At 49.8% G+C, this 16,756-nt stretch overlaps 1 protein-coding gene across 15 annotated transcripts in view; it reads left to right on the plus strand.

Moving 5' to 3' along the window:
• The window catches only part of PCBP3 (poly(rC) binding protein 3), a 43,232-nt gene that overhangs the window by 8,577 nt on the left and 17,899 nt on the right, over nucleotides 1–16,756 (plus strand). For 8 of the 15 annotated variants that reach the window (XM_054515366.1, XM_054515365.1, XM_054515367.1 and 5 more), the window contains exons 2-9: nucleotides 7,614–7,755; nucleotides 8,034–8,057; nucleotides 8,834–8,866; nucleotides 9,394–9,510; nucleotides 10,016–10,147; nucleotides 10,418–10,546; nucleotides 12,833–12,976; nucleotides 15,347–15,388. In XM_054515366.1, the coding sequence (XP_054371341.1) occupies nucleotides 7,687–7,755; nucleotides 8,034–8,057; nucleotides 8,834–8,866; nucleotides 9,394–9,510; nucleotides 10,016–10,147; nucleotides 10,418–10,546; nucleotides 12,833–12,976; nucleotides 15,347–15,388 (690 nt within the window). In that variant the 5' untranslated portion in view covers nucleotides 7,614–7,686. The remainder of the gene's footprint in view (nucleotides 1–7,613; nucleotides 7,756–8,033; nucleotides 8,058–8,833; nucleotides 8,867–9,393; nucleotides 9,511–10,015; nucleotides 10,148–10,417; nucleotides 10,547–12,832; nucleotides 12,977–15,346; nucleotides 15,389–16,756) is intronic. The other 7 variants (XM_036386551.2, XM_036386553.2, XM_036386554.2 and 4 more) reach the window with 2 other exon arrangements.

Raw genomic sequence — 16,756 nt, forward strand, 5'->3', positions numbered from 1 at the left:
TTGCTAGCATCCAGCATGGGTCTGTGGCTGTGAGCATCCTTTTTGGGGAGTCCTTTGGGTTCCCCTGAAAAATGACATCTAAAATCTGGCACTTAGGGGGCTCATATTTGACTGTCTCATCCCTTGGGGTGTGTTTCCAACTGCGCTGGCTCCTTTGGGGCAAGATATGGGTCCTTTGGGGCTGATGCACAACCCTGGCAGAGCATCCCTGGGGCATCTGTGGAGGCATCTCCTGCTGCAAGGTGGCACCTCCTGGCTTCTGTTCCTTGGCCTTTGGCTGGGAGGAAATAACCCTGAATTGGGTGCATCTGGCTTGGTGTCAAGGTTGTAAATGTGGTTGTTGAACAGACATGAGCTTTATTTGCCCACACATGAATGTTTGGAAGTTTTAAAGAAGGATAACTGGCATGGCATGGCTGTGGAGAAGCTCTTTTCCTGGTTCTTCTTCAGTGCAGCTTAAGCCCCTCGCTCAAGGCCCTATGTCCCTCTGCCCTCCTGCGCTGCAGAACCCTGGTTCCTCCAGCCCTTGCCCGTGGGTCCGTGTTTGCTGGCCCCAGGGCTGTGGAGTTGCTCTCTGCTGCCTGGATCTCCTTTGAAGAGCCAGTTCACCATTCCTGGTTTCATTCTCCTGGTCTTGCAAGTCAGCTTGTCACTCCCAGCCACTTTCAGGTGGATGGGGAGCATTTCTTCTGTTCCTGTGCACTTAATTGCACACAGTTAAGTTGCAAAATTCTATCTTATTTTCTTCACATTGCTGCACTCATTTTGGCTTCTTGCTCTGGTTGCCAAGAGCTTCTCCCACCTGGGTTGTCACCTGGCATTTTAACAGGAGTGTCCCTGATCAATGTTTTGGGGGGTTTTAGAGCATTACCCAGCCATTTTCCAGTGGTTTCACCCACCCCAGCTCCCTGCACACCCCACAGTTACTCCGCTCTCCGGTGGGCTTGGTCCAGCTGCCCTCTGCAGCACTGCTTGTGGTGCTTCCCAAGTGCCACTGGCAGTCAGGGACATGGACGCAGAGCGTGTCACCGAAGCAGTCACTTTCCTGGTCTCTGCAGTGCCAGGCGATGACGTTTGGGATTCTTTCCCCTGGCTCGGCTTCTGCAGCAGAGCCCGCCCCACTCTGCAGTGCCGAGCCCCGCAGCAGGGTCCAGGCTGGGTGGGCAGTGCAGTGCTGCTGGCTCTGCCTCCCTCAGCCCACTGGGGCACCTGGCATCAGCCAAGACCCAGCCAATGCTTGATCCTCGCTGGACCATCAGCAGCTCCCATGGATACTCCCAGCCTCTCTAAAATAATGGCTTGATTTTGGAAGGACAGCTGATATTTCAGGAAAATAATGTAATTCCTTTTATATATCCTTTAATCTGCTGGCAGACAAAAGGAGAAAGAGTTGATGTTCCTTATCCCAGGAAATGCTATTTCCTTGGCACTCAGGGTCTTGCCAAAGGCTTACAGACATGTGCCGGTGCTTCTGGTCACTGAGTCATGGTGGACCCAGCTGCAATGAGCATTGGCTTTCATCACCTCATAGGGGGAAGTTTCTGATGCACTTACGCAGTGTGACATTCACTGAAAATACTGTTTTCATTGGCAAGTTGTTCCAGAAGTAACTAAAAGAGTGATTTGGAAGTGGCTGAATTACAGCACGATGTTCCCATCCCCTCCCTGCTCACCCCAACTTTCCAAAATTAGCTTTAATTAAACAAATTAAGTGAGGACCCATTATTCTTTGAATAACTCTTAATAATTCTAATAACATTGTTGAGGTAGTGGTTAAACAGGTTCAAGCCACTGGTTTTGCTCAAGGTCTCACAATCAAAAAGCCCTGAAAACAGCCCAGACAAGGTTTTCTGGCTTTCCTAAGGACATCTAACATCCTGCTGCTACTACATTGCATTTCCCTCACTCTGTGTCTGACCTCTGCTTGCAACACTGCAGCAGCTCATGTGAGCTAATGGGAATTCTGCATCCTAGATCTCTGCAGATGCATCTCTAAGGTACCTAAATTTCTTCTAAACCTGCAATTAACACAAACCTCAAGGTTTTATCTCCCACAAATGTATCAGGGCACAGAGATACGTACTCTTATCCTGCTGTCCTGTTGCAGTGGGGAAAATTATGTTCCAAACCATCATCCTGGGGAGCTTGGCAGGGAAAGGCTACAGTTTCATCCAGTGACCTTGATACAAAAGATTGCAGTAGTGGTTCTGCCATCACAACAAAACGAGCCATTCTCCCTGGACTGAGCTTGCTTTGGTGGAGGTTAATGCCTGAGCCCATAAGTGGGGTTCACCAGATAAAGGAGAAAACCAGGAAATCGGCTGGGAGTTTCCTGGAGGGGAGGGCAGGTGTTTGGCTGGGATGTGGCTGTGCCCACTGCAGTGTGACTGCGCTAGAGCTCTGCATCATTGTATCAGTGCAGATATTCAGAACAAGAGGAAATGGCCTCAGGGTGTGCCCCAGGAGGTTTAGATTGGACATTAGAAAAAATTTCTTCATGGAAAGGGTGGTCAGGCACTGGCACAGGCTCTCCAGGACAGTGGTGGAGTCCCCATCCCAGGAACTGCTAAAAAGGCACATTGATGTGGCACTTGGGGACAGGGTTTTTTACTTTGACAGTGCTGGGGAAACAGTTGGGCTTGGTGTTCATAGAGATCTTTTCCAACCTAAATGATTCTGTAAGGCTGTGATCTCAGCTGGAGGGGAGCAGGGAAATGGGAGCAGGTGACTGAGAAAGAAGCCTCCAGAGATGCCTGCTGTGGGGGCCAGAGCAGGACGTTCATCTCCTGTGCTGCTTTTAATGATTATGGGCAGGGGAGAGGCAGGAATATCCTCCTGGCTGATGTACTAGGACGGCACACGGCATCTTTTTTGGTAAAATGTTTCCACCAAAGCTGGAGAGTGGAGAGGAGGAAAGGTCAACCAAAATGACTACAGCTATGGAAAATGGCAGCAGCTGGAATTGCAGCTTTGTTCCCAAATGGCATTTGTTGTCACTTGTGTAGATGGTGCTACTGCCCTCCCACAGCAGCTGAAGCTCGTTGGTGGCTGATGCATTTCCATGTGGTTTAAGGTTTTTCCTCCTTCCAACCCTGTCTTGACCTGGCCAGACTGTGCCAGTCGTCATAATCCCGAGCTGGCTGCATTGCCGAGCTTCCCAGCCTCTAAAACACCGTGCTGGAAATCTCCGGATTAGGTCTTAACGGCAAGATGAAATCAGCGGGAGATGAGTGGGGAGAAAGCTCCTGCTTACACAGATGGACAGGCAGCCCTCCTTGAGAAAATGGGCTAGAAAGCCTGAAATGTCAGAAAAACATCCTCTTTCCTGGCCTCTCTGGCTTTTCTCTGCTTTTAACACATCCATCATTTTCCAAGGGTCAGAAAACCCTGCTCTGAGTTTTGTGAAGACACCCTCACAGAGGAAGATGCTGTCTTGAGTGTTGGATGTTCTGTCCCAGATGTTAATTCCCAGCACTAAATTCTGCCACCCCTGTTTGAAATCCTGGCTGTGGGACATTGCAGTGTGCTGGAGGATGCCAAGGGTTTGTGGCTGTCTTTAACATCTGTGCTGGTGGGGTTTGTGGAACACCAAAGAGTCTGGGAAGTGTGGTGGATGTTTTCCAGGATGGCATTACCACTGAGCAACCAAGATGCTCCAGGGTGGGGTTTTGGGTGTAGTCCTTCAGGAAGGTGGCACAGCAGGGATTGCACAGACCAAGGCCCTGCCCACCCTGCTCTTTACCTGCACAAGTCATCAAGGGCTCTTGGTCAACAGGGCTCTGAGGTGTTGGATTTTATCAGCCTGCACTGACTAGGAGAAGCTGTGGCTGCCCCATCCCTGGAAGTGTCCAAGGCCAGGTTGGACAGGGCTTGGAGCAACCTGGGAGAATGGAAGGTGTCCCTGCCCATAGCAGGGGGGTGGAACATGAGCATTAAGGTCCCTTCCAACCCAAACCATTTTGTGATTCTGTGATATGCCTACAAGAAAGTGGGATTTTCTAGAGGCCCTGTGATGGGTGTGGGGGGGTGATGGAGACTTTTTCCTTTGCATTGGCTTGGTGGCACCTGTGAACTTTCCACTCAAACATTTCAGGGAGGGGGGTGAGTTATGCCAGTGGGGCATCTTTGCACAGAGTTGTCCTCTCTGTTTGTTTTTGGACGGCTTGAACATAACATTCCTATGTCCCCCAAAAACAACTCTAGGAAGCAAAGGTTGCTTGCATGGGGCTCGTGCACCCAGCGAGCCCTAGGAATGCATGGCAGGAAGAGGAAGTGGAGAACAAGGGCTGCCTTCAGCAAGCACAGAGCCAGCAATGTCCCCTACCCCCCCCTTCAGGGATTTGGGCTCTGCTCAAGCTCATCTGAGCCTCCTGCCATCAGGGATAGCATCCCTGATAGGATATCAGAGGCATGATTCCCTGGATCCCAGCATCTGCTTTTTCCAACTCCTGTATGGAAGCTAGGCTGGAGAGCAACATCCAGCCCAGAGCTCCATTTCCCTTCTCCTGTTCTGTTTCATGTGCCTCCTCCTGTATGGGAGATGATTGTGTTATTAAATTAATTCAATACACAGTGTTCAGATTTCCCCTAATTGGAAGGGAATTGCTCCAATTTTAGGGATGTGTTGGTATTTGTGAGGTATCGGCAAGCATAAACACAAGAGCGCCAGCTGAGGCAATTGTTCCAACCTCTAAAAAATGGGAAAAGAGAAAAATTGGAGTGTGTACTTTTGCACGTGGGGAAAGAGGAGTCTTCCTGCTGGTCTGGGCTTTCATTTTTCCCTCCTATGCCTTGTTCTCTGATTCCTGAGTTGCTTTTTCAGACATAGGAGATTTCTGATAGATTAAGGAAATTTCCCAGAATTTAATATATTTGAACCAAGGAAGAACCAGGAAGAACAAGGAAGATTGCTCTGAGAACTGATGATGTCTTCTCCAGGCACTTTTGCAAAGGCAGCTGCAATTAACAGGTCTATTTACTGTGGCATGGGATCATCCTTTGGAAGGACATAGTCCTGCTTTGGGGCAGATCTCCCCTTGTTGTGGTGCAAAACCTTTTGGCTGCTCCTCATGCATGGAAGAAGGATGCTCCAGTCCTCCACCTGTGGTTGCCCAGGTGTGATGCTTGGCAGAGCCTCGCTTGACTCACTGTGCAACTTCCCTTCTGGGGCCTAGCTTGACACTTCTGTCTCCTAATTCCATGTCTTTGACCTCTGTGGGGCTGCACCTGCTTCGCACTGGGCTGGAGCTGGGCTCTGTATCTCCTCTGTCCGTTGGGCCGCATGTAATGGTGTCCTCGGGGCTTTCAAGTGGGGGACAAAGGAGCCATTTCAAAGCTGTGGTGAACAAGGCAGAACACAAGGTGAAGAGGAAGGGGCTGAGATTGTTCTCTCCAGGCAGGGAATGCTCTGAAATGCTCAAAATGACACTCTGGGGGATAATTTTCCCAGCCCTTTGTCCATGTAGAAGGAGGGCTGTTGGGGGAGGCCTGTGCCCAGAGTAAATGCTTCGGATCTGTTGTTGCCATGCCCTCCATTGAGCTCATGAGCCCCCTATAAAACACTTACCTTTCACTAGTATGATTAAGAAAAGGCCAATATAGCTTTCCTGCTCACTGGAGCATGAAGCGTGTTTAATTTAATAATGCTGATAAAGCCAGGAGCATTTGGCTAACACATGACCCACTTTTTCAATCAATTGGAAGCATTTACGTAACAGCCTGATGCAGGGTTCCTCCTGCAAGGGATGTGGAGCTGGGGATGGCAAACACCCTCCCTGCCACAGGACCAGGGCGAATGGCTTTAGACTGAAAGAAGGGAGGATTAGATGAGATTTTAGGAAGAAATTCTTCCTTGTGAGGATGGAGAGGCCCTGGCACAGGGTGCCTGGAGAAGCTGGATCCCTGGAAGTGTCCAAGGCGAGGTTGGACTCCAGGGCTTGGAGCAGCCTGGGACAGTGGAAGGTGTCGCTGCCCATGGCAGGGGAGTGGAATGGGATATCTTAAGTTCCCTTCCAACCCAAACCATTTTATGATTCTGTGATGTCTCTGGTGAGGAGTTTGTCTCCTGGCACATTGTGAGCACTGGAAATGCTGACCTCCACCTGTCTGCTTATTGACCCTTTCTGGCACTGCCTCCCATGCATAGGAGTCAGCCTGGGGTTAACCAACACAGCTAGTTACTATTTTCCTTCATTGTACACCTTACAGTTGGCTCAGTCTTGAAAATTCCTGATCTTGCCTGTTCTGTTACAGTCTCTCAGCCTATTCCTGTTACTTTAGTCTCCAATGTTGTCGCTTTTTCCCTTGGAAATATTCTCCTTCTCCCCACCCTTAAAAGCACCTTTTGGCTTGACATAGAACCAGATAGCTTGGGTTGGAAGGGACCTTAAAGCTCATCTCATTTCACCCCCACCATGGGCAGGGACACCTTCCACTCTCCCAGGCTGCTCCAAGCCCTGTCCAACCTGGCCTTGGACGCTGTCAGGGATCAGGGCCCCACAACCCTCTGGGCAGCCTGTGCTAGTGAATCTGTTTTGGTGTTCAGCACATTTAATTTCTTATCCTTCTTGTGAGGATTCCATCTTTTTTTTTCATTTGTAACATGCAGCAGCCTCAAGCCCCATGTTTGCATGTAGGTCATCAGCAGCCTCATTCCCAGTGAGCCAGTGTCCTTTAGCTTCGGGGAATTCTATCCCCCTGCAAACCACGTGGGTTTATTCGTTTTGGGTTTCATAATAACCTCTGGGAAGAGGTTTTGCATCAAACCCATATCCCAGCCACGGTCTGTGCATTGCTGCTGTTTATTCATCCTGACTTGCATTAAAGCAGTACTTGAGAACTTGTTTATCTTCTGCTTTATTTGCTCACATAAGTCCCTCTCTGAGCAAAGGGAAATGCCAGATGCTTGTGAGCAGGATGAAAAATCTCCCATCTGATACAGACTGAGGGATTAAATAACGCGAGGGAGAATTGCTCTGTATCCCTCAGCATTGCATATAGAAGAATGCTGGCACCTCCCTCTGGGACAGGACTGCTTTCCCCATGCAATGGGCTGCAGGGACATTTCATATGCCACGTCCTCATGCAGAGATGCTCCTAAAGAGGCATCAGGCGTGAAAAATGAAGGATTTGTTGCCATTCTGTGGTTTTTATTTATTTCACCCTCTTGACTTCAAAACATCAGTGACCCTCTAGAGGGCAGAGGAGGAAAGAGAGAGAATGGAAAAGGAAAACAGCATGGTTTCCTTAGATATTTGTGACATGAGTGGCTGGAAGGGGTGTGGTCCACAGTCTGTCCAGCTGGGAGCTCTCAGGTCAGGATGTGTGGCAACCAGGATGCCAGTTCTGTCCTTCTCATTCAGTGCTCCTGGAGTCAGATAGACAATCCTGACCACAGAAAAGGTGCCTTGTGGTTTTCTTTATGCTGGAAATGGTGAACCTTGGTTTGTTAGTTAGGTGCTGTGGTCGCTTTAAAGCCCCACTGCAGCCGCTGGCCCTTGACCAGGCTGCTCATCTGATGCCCGGGTCCAGAGTTGTTTTTTAGCTACTCTGTGGGGTCTGTCCCACCCCGAGGAACTTATTCTGAGAGCCAGCCTTCCCCGCTGTGTCCCCAGGTGATCCCTCCAAGGTGCTGCCTGTGCTGGGCTGCTCTCCCAGCTAGCGGACGTCTCCTGTTCCCGGTAGGAAATGGAGTCCAAGGTCTCTGAAGGCGGCCTCAATGTCACCCTCACCATCCGGCTGCTGATGCACGGCAAGGTAAGGGGCTCCCACAGTGGGGGTGTCCTCACAGGTCCCTGTCCCACCTGCCCAGCCCCATACACAGCTCTGTCCAGCTGTCCCAGCCCCAGGAATAGCTGTCCTGCTGGTGGGGAGGGCGGCATGGTGCTCCTGCTCCCTCTCATTCCTGCCCCTCAACCCTGTCCCTCTGCTGGGAACAATGTCCACCAGGTCTTCGCTTCATTATAGGGTTGGGTTGGATTCTTATCATGTTTTCTAATGTCAGTTCCTCTGGTTTTGGCTTTTTCTCTGTGTAGGAAGTTGGAAGCATCATTGGGAAGGTAAGGATGCCTTTTAATGTACCTTTGATACTGCTCCTGCACCTGTGGTGTGGCATATGCCATAGTCACCTCTTCCCTGGGATGTCTTGAAAAGTGTTGGGTGCCTGAGCTAGGTGCTGCATTTGTGAGCCAGAAATTAGGAGAAACCCACAAAGGGGTCAAAAGACCATTCCCCTAAAAACTTCACCAACCACCAAACTGTTTCCAGCTGCTTCACTGGGTGATGGCTGGGCGTCTACAGTCATGTTGCTCTGGTGTTTTCAACAAATAACTTCATTAAGAGATACTAAAAATGTAACACAGATACATTTCAATTATATTTTAAGTAATTCTATAGCCCCTGTCTCTGAGGCCAGAGGACTCCATTTACCTTGTCCAAAAAAGCTTCCTGAGTTGCTCTGGTGTTTCCACAGTGTTTTGGAAAGTCCTGGCTCTACAGGATTAGGGGTTTTTTTGGGTGGTTTTAAAAGAAAGGTTTATGTGGCAAAGATTTTCAGCATGAACACGTTTTCCCTGTATGCTTGTGCCTTATTTTTCCATCAGCGTGTCTAACTCTGGGAAAATTCACAGTTGTGAATTTGTATATACATATTTGATCATTTACATGCTCAGCTCTTCAGCTGACCATCACGTGTGAATGCAAGGCCAGGCATCACAGCTCCCATGTTTTTGGCTACACATTGGCATGTGTTAGGGAGATGCATTTTCGGTAGGGTTGTTTTAAAGGTGGAAGCTATGAATTTTCAGTAATGGCTTGGTTTTCCCTCTTGTTTCAGAAAGGAGAGACCGTGAAGAAGATGCGTGAGGAGGTGAGCAGCCTGCTCTGTGGATGATTTGTAGGAGAAAGGGAGTGCAGAGTGGCCAGAGCTGCATATTGCCCTGTGTGATATGTGCAGTAATTCCCAGGGTCAGGACAAGCAAGCCAGCTGTCCCCAGAGCTCTTTGGACCAGTTTTTTCCCTTCACACTCAAACTCCTGTCACATTTTCCAGAGTCAAGTATTTAATGAAACATTAAGTTACTTGTAAGATGCTTTGAGTTTTTCCAGGGTCTTTGTGCCTGCAGCTCCCAGGGAGTTGTCAGGACAGTGAGCAAAACTCTTCACAGGCAATGACCCCATGAGCTGGTCTTACCTCGATCCCATGGGTTTGCTTTGCGATAAAACATTGGAAACCCTTTCTAAGGGTTGGGATAAGGCAGGGCTGAAATCACTGCAGAGGAGGGGTGGGAGTTTGGAAGGTTAGCTGGAATGCTGTGAGGCTGGCACAGGTATCAGGCTGAGAGAGGACCCAACCTGCTTGGCTGTGGCTATTCCAGGACTCCTCTTCTCTTTCCAGAGCGGGGCAAGGATCAACATCTCAGAAGGGAACTGCCCTGAGCGGATTGTGACCATCACTGGCCCCACCGATGCCATCTTCAAGGCTTTTGCCATGATCGCCTACAAATTTGAGGAGGTGAGAAATGTGAGGCAGCCCATGGCTGGGGACAGCAGTGCCTGCTTGGATTTTACTAACTGGGACATGGCCTCAGCACAGAACCTTTCACACATCTCTAAGTAGGGTGGGTCTGGAGCACAAGTCTGATGGGGAGTAGCTCAGGGGGCTGGGGGACTCAGCCTGGAGAAAAGGAGGCTCAGGAGGGACCTTCTCACTCTCTACAGCTTCTTGGAAGGAGAGTGTAGCCATTTAGGGGTTGGTCTTTTCTCCCAGGTAACAAGTGACAGGACCAGAGGAAATAACCTCAGGTTTGGGTTGTATATTAGGGAGGATTTCTTCACTGGAAGGTCTGTCAGGCCTGGGAACAGGCTGCCCAGGGCAGTAGTGGTCATCATCGCTAGAAGTGTTCAAGAGGGAACACTTTAGTCACCTGACCACAATGTGTGTAGATGTGCCACCTGGGCACTGGAGGTGGCTCTGGTCAGGTACCAAGGGCTGATGTGCTGCACTTTTCCTTCCCAAGGACATAACCAACTCCATGAGCAACAGCACCGCTACCAGCAAACCTCCAGTGACACTACGGCTGGTGGTGCCAGCGAGTCAGTGCGGGTCCCTCATTGGCAAGGGGGGCTCAAAGATCAAGGAAATCCGAGAGGTAAGGCAGATTCTATTTCATTATTGCCCTTCAGTGCAGCTCCTTGGAGCTGATCTGCATCCAAGGGGGAGCTGCCTTGGAAAAGGGCATACCTGTGCTGCATCACGGATCACATTGCTTCCCGGGATGGTGTGGCTGATACAGGAGCAGCATCCCACGGGATGCTGTGTGCCGGGCCCTCAGGAGGCGCATTGTGTCAGAGCTGGAGCTGGCTCTGAGTAAAGGCGTTCAGCTGTGGGATTTCTCCTTCCTCTCTCTTTCTGTCTCCAGTCCACAGGTGCTCAGGTCCAAGTGGCGGGGGACATGCTGCCCAACTCCACAGAGCGGGCGGTGACAATCTCGGGGACACCCGACGCAATTATCCAGTGTGTCAAACAGATCTGTGTGGTGATGCTGGAGGTACAGTCTGTAACAAAGAGGGTAAAGTACATATGGAAAAAAAATCCCAGCTGGCCCCACCAGAGTGCTGGGAGCTGTAGAGCGTCTCTCTCGTACCCTTCACCACGTGTTGTCGGACCACTCTCATTTCCTGGTACCTCTGCTGGAAATACACCCTGTGTCTTTTCCCCACCATTGTCCGTAGTTTCTAGAGTCCCACACTGGAAGCCTGTCTGGTTGGGTGCCCCAAAGGAGGTGGTTTGTGTCAGAACAGGGGGTGGATTTAGGGCAGAGGGGTGCCAGCAAGCTGGGACAGCCTGGCCTGGCATCCCAGCAGCACTCAGGCTGCTGTGAGAAGGATATGGGGGCTACAGACAGCCACTGCTCCAAGAACCTGGTCTGTGCCTCACAAAGACCACAACCAGGAGGAGGAGGCCAGAGCATCCCCTGCACTGGGGGAGCTGGAACTGGGAGCACAAGGCTGTGTTCCAGTGAGGCACAGTGGGAATGGTAGTGAGGAAGGCTGGTGGAGAGCAGGGACTGTAGGGCACATGGATATATGTCCAAGGTGCCCTTTTCTGGGATAAATGGTGACAAGCAGAGCTGCAAGATCTCTGCCATGGAGAAATGCTGCTGTACCAGTTGCTGGAGATGACCTCAGCCACATGCCTCATGTCCACACCTGCCACCTCAGATGGGAGAAGCTCCAGGAGGAAAGCCCCTGGGACACAGGATGGTGACACATTCCACTCCTGGTGCATACCAGAGACAGACAAAACAGGGACCAATGTAAGGCTCTGCCTAGCTGCACAGCCCTTTCACAGCAGGAAGGAGCATGTTTCCCACTGGAAAAGCTTCAGATGTGGATGGCAAGGCTTGGCGAAGGTGATGCAAAGCCAGATGGAAGCATCTTCAGCTTGGCAGCAGCACATCTCAGCAGGGATAGCCGGGAGCCACATTACCCATCCCTGCTGGCTGTGATGCTCAGGCAGCTGCACTGCTGCCATAGGAATTTTGGATGACCAGGTCGCAGACTGCAGCACCTGATGACATCTGGGTCATCATCAGACTGCAGCAGAGATGAGCCTGAGGTGATGCTTGCCAGGTGTATTAAAAAGTTTTTCTCACAAAGCAAGGTGTGCTGCTCTCTGTACAGCTCAGCCATGGGAAAGAGAAAGACCCACAAGTCTTCTTGCAGTCTGAAATCTGGAAAGTGCCCTGGCTTCAATGGCTCATAGAGATGTTCCATATCACCTTTCAGTCTTAAACAGATAATCCCGTCTCGTCCCCTCCAAGATTTGTAATGCAATAAAAGAACAAGTGGGTTTGCGATGCTGGAGATGTACTTTGATCAGCTTTCCCACAGACAGGTGCTTAGCAGCAGGATTTAGATAATGCTGCTTTCCTACAAGTAGATATCCAAAGAACATACAGGAAATTTTTTTTTTCCATGAGATAGTGTAATTTCTATTGCCTGTCTTTATATAGCAGTCACTGAGTTGTTTAATTTTGGGTAGAAAGGAAGAGGAGAGCTGAAATCTCTCCTGATCCCTAGAAACTTCCATGTTTCCTATAGCATGTAAGTTGTGCAGGAGAAAACCAGAGGAAGAACCTGGGTGAGCAGCTCCTGCGCATCACACCTGCGGCTCATTCACTGCAGCTCTGCTCAGACCTACCCAGGGACATGACAGAGAGCAGCAAGACGACAGAATCATGGAATCACAGAATGTGTGCGTTGGAAAGGACCTTAAAGGCCATCTAATTCCAGCCCCCTGCCATGTGCAGGGACGCCTCTCAGCTGACCACAGGTGCCTTGCAGCACCCACGTCACAGCTCAGATGGTGATGACCTGCACCAAGGCCTGAAGGTGACCCTTTTCCAGTGGTGAGGAAGATGAGGGCAGCCAAAGAGCTTGAGCATGGTGCTGGGTTGCTCAGATGGGCTGTACCTCCCCATCTTGCTGTTTGAGGCTCTCCTCAGGGCGTTCTGAGGAGGGTTCCCAGAGCCTGGAGCAGGTGATATGGTTTGCGCAGAGCAGAGCAAAGCTGAGGGAGGCAGTTCAGGAGGCCATTTAGGGGCCCGTTCCTTGGCAGGGGATCTCCCATGCCCCAGGTTGTCCTTGTTGCCCATGAAACCCCTCTTTCCCCCGTGTGCTCCTGTCCAGAAACGCGGTGTTACCTGGTGTGGGTGTTGCCGTGGTGGCCCCGGGGGCCATGCTCCGTTAGGTGCTTTCTAACACTCTTTTTGCCGCTGTTTCAGGAAAGCTGTTCTAATGTTCTCTCTCCCTCTCCTTGTCCCTTTTCCTAGTCCCCACCAAAAGGTGCCACCATTCCCTACCGCCCAAAGCCCGCCTCCACCCCTGTCATTTTTGCAGGTGGTCAGGTAAGAGCCGACCCGCTTGCAGCCTCCACTGCCAACCTCAGCCTTTTACTGCAGCACCAGCCGCTGCCCGTTAGTGCACTCAGGTTTCTTGCCTTCTGACTTGCATGGTGTCATCCCATCCGTTGTGTGCCACGGCAGCTGGACTGAAAGCTCTTTGCTTGGCTCCTGTGATGGATGCTGGACAATGAGCAGAAGGGAACAGCCAGCCTGGGGAGACACAAAGGAAGGGCTAGAATTTACTTCACTAGACCCAAGTTCAGTATTTGTCAGTGGTTGAGAAGGAGAGGATTAGAAAAGCATTGTTGAACAAGAGGATGTCACTGCTCTCTGGTACCTCCAGCTCAATTAGAAATACCTTTTTGTAGCTGTAATTGATCCATCGTAGGAAGGGCTTGTCACAGCTACTTCTCTGTTCAGGGCAGCCACCATGGGAGAGCCGTGTCCCCCTCCTTGGCGCTCAGCTGGTTTGGAGTACTGCTTCCCCCTGTGCCAGAGCCTGCACTGTATCACCCCAGTGACACTGCAGCCTTGCAGACATCTCGTGCTATTTCCAGCCATGAGCTTTGGGGTGGTTTTTCCTTTGTGGGATAACCATCACATGCGTGAGCTGGAGGTTATTCTGAAAACAAAAATCAGCAGAAACAAGAGCAACTGAGCACACGGCTGTTTATAAAGAAGGAACTTGCACTGTTGCTTTCTCCACCTCATTTCATCACCTCACCTGGTGATTGAGGGCCTGCCTGTAGATGCCACTCTGCTGAGGTGCATGACATCCAGCAGGGGATGTACCTTCCCAAGAGCTCCAGCATCCAGGCAGGGCCAGCACCACAAAACCACAGCTTATCAGCTTATGCCACCCAAAGCAGCTCCACACAAGTTACTTAATTTCTCTCCAATTATAATAAATAGAAGGACAAACTAAGAACAGGAGCAAAGCCCAGAGCACAGGCTGTTTTAAGCTGAATTAGTCAATCATCAGGATCAGGAGTATGTCACTCCATCTGAGCAGCCGTCCTGGAAAAGAACTTCGAGTCCAGCTGCCTGGTCTGTTCAAAAGGGAGAGTGAGATGGAGGCAGCAGTTCTTCTGCTGTGAATGGCTGGTTTCTTGGACAGAAGTAACATCATGGGAAGAAGCAACTGTCTCTGAAGTGAGAGTTCTTCCCAATGTCGGGAGCCCTTTGGCTCTGCCCGAGGGTGGCATGGGGCAGGTGGGTTGAGGACAGCTGGTGACAGTGATGACAGGTGTTTGGGGTGGGATGAGCCTCCAGGAGCTCAGTAGGCTGAGTGATGTAGCAGCCAACAGCTGCTGCCAAAGGGACCAGCCCTCAAAGGTCAGAGTTGAGTTGCATCTGTCCAAGACACCTTCCTGCCCTTGATTACCTTTTTTGACTGAGTTTTTCTAATCAAAAACCAATGGCTAAATTAAACCACCAGGACAGGCAACTTTTCAGCCTCTGTCACGTCCCCATTGTGCTGGGATGCTGGTGGGCACTGGGACAGCCATTTTCCCTTTTCCTCCTGCATGATTTTGGGGGTTTCCTTTACACAAAGCACTTTGCTCTTTGCAAACAGTGCAGCAAATTTGCAGGTGGTTCCAAGGTTTTTTCCTTTCATTTTTCTTGGCAATCTTTACTCTCCCTTTTCAAAGTGTTCTCCATCTCTTCTGCCATTTCTTTCAGAATCATCTGAATAATGTGTCAACAAGTGAGATATATTTTGCTAGCTGGTTAAGTCCTAAATATTGGGCTCTCTAGTGTCTGGCTCTTCACCCAGATTGGTACTTATTTGAGGTTATTTACAAACAAAAAGAGAAAGGATTGCTATAAAGGATGGGAAAAATACATAAACCCATTTGCCTGGCAGATACTTGCATGGATTTATCAATTACAGCTGGTGAAAGGCATCGCAGTGCAGGCAGCCCTCGCCTCCATGCCTTTCCAATGCCCCAGCAGAGCACTGGAATATACTGCGTGAATATAAAGCTTCCACTGGGACTTGTGCACCTGGAAATATGGAGAGGCTCACAGGAGCTGGCTTGCTTTTTGGGATCACGCTTGGGCAGTGATGTCAATGTGCACCTGCTACACAGGTTCTGGTTGTTAGAGGGGCACTAAAGATCATCCACTTTCAACCCCCGTGCAACTGATCCTTTTTTTTTGTACAGCAAAGACCAGCCACAGCCTGATATTCCTGCTCCATGCAATGCTGGCACCTATAAAGAGCTGTTTCTTTCCTTCTGAAAAAGACAAACTGAGCCTGAGCCCTTGAAGTCAGATAGCTCAGCATGCTCTAGGTTGAATGGGAGGTGGAGCATCTCCCTCCTGCTCCAAGGATTTGGTGCCCCAGGGAATTTAATGTGATACAGGGGGTCCCAACAGAGGGATGGAGTTCTCTCATGCTCTGCCAGCGCTGGTAATATCTTTGCTTTTCCTTTACAGGCCTATACAATTCAGGGACAATACGCTATTCCACACCCAGATGTGAGTTTTACCCTAATTTTTCTTATACACTTTTCTGTCACCTGCATGCTACTGTCAATTCACATAATATTAATATTAGCCAATAATATTAATAGTGTATTTTCAAAGTAACTGGCCATGCGTAGTATCTGTAATACCTTCAGTAGCCTTTTAACCTCTTAGCACTAAACTTTATTATTTCAGAGGACTTGGCCTGATGCTAAATTGTTTGCATTTTTCAGTGCTATCCCTTTGTTCTGAGAGAAACCTGTGCATTTTGTGCCTCAAAATGATCAAAACAGGGGAAAAAAAACCAAAACTTTCCCTTCTGTTTTCCCCTTGTCTTTAAAATTTTGGTAATCCAAGGTCATATTTATCTGCTGAGTGCCTTGGTGGGGTGGGAAGAAGCCAGAGCTCTGGCTTCTTCCAAGCCTGGGCAGGTATGTGCCTTTCTGAAGGGGTGCTTCTTTGGGTGACATGGAAATTGGACAAACCCCACACCGTGTGTCCCAGAGGGACAGGGAAGGTGTTGATGCTGAATCTCACCTTGCTGAGGGCCCCCAGACCAATGTGGTCACCCTGGGTTTGGTTGCTGTCTAGCTGCTGTGGGTAGCAGGGCAGCATGGGGACAGCCCCCACTTCACCTCAGGTTCCTTGGTGCAGAGACAGGACCTGCTCTGAGCTGCTCTCACTGAGGCTTGGGCTCATCTCCTGGGCTCCCATGCCTGTGAGGGGACATGGAGGGATCAACAGCTGGAATGTGTGCACCTGAAATTACCAAGGGAAATAGAAAATCAGTCTGTTTGGAGGATTTCTTTGAGGAAAGCAGTGAAGCTCAGCTTCTGAGAAGCTCTTAGAAAAGGCAGGGACTTTCTAAAGGTGTTTCCAAGGGGATAAAATACCCATCAGGTCCCATTGCAGATGGTCTATCCTGCTGTGAGGCAGGGATCTGCAGTGCGGGTGAGGATGTGGCAGTAGGTGGAAAGCCTTCTCCAGTCATCCACCCGTGGATGGGGATTGATGGGGTTGATGCAGCTCAGAGTTCCCTTTTCCAGTGAGTGCGTTGGGTACTAAATAATGGAATTACTTTTTCCATGATTGAGAAGGTGACAAGGCTGTTTGATACCACAAATGCCTGCCCCGTATGGGAACATTTAGGAGCTATAGGCTGGATTTTTATCCTAGGAGAAATGGTTTCACTGGAATTAGAGGAATCGAGGCTTTGGCTTGTGACACCAGTATGTGTGTACTCTGAACAGCCTGCTGTGGTGGTTGATAAGAAATATTCCTAACTATGTACTCTTTGCTTTTCCTCCAAAAGCAGAATATAACTAAATAACCTGTATAGCTAGGATAGATCAATGCAGTCTTTATCCCAGGTTTTCTTTG

This window comes from Molothrus ater, chromosome 7 (genome assembly GCF_012460135.2).
Source record: "Molothrus ater isolate BHLD 08-10-18 breed brown headed cowbird chromosome 7, BPBGC_Mater_1.1, whole genome shotgun sequence".
In the NCBI taxonomy this organism is placed as follows: domain Eukaryota; kingdom Metazoa; phylum Chordata; class Aves; order Passeriformes; family Icteridae; genus Molothrus; species Molothrus ater.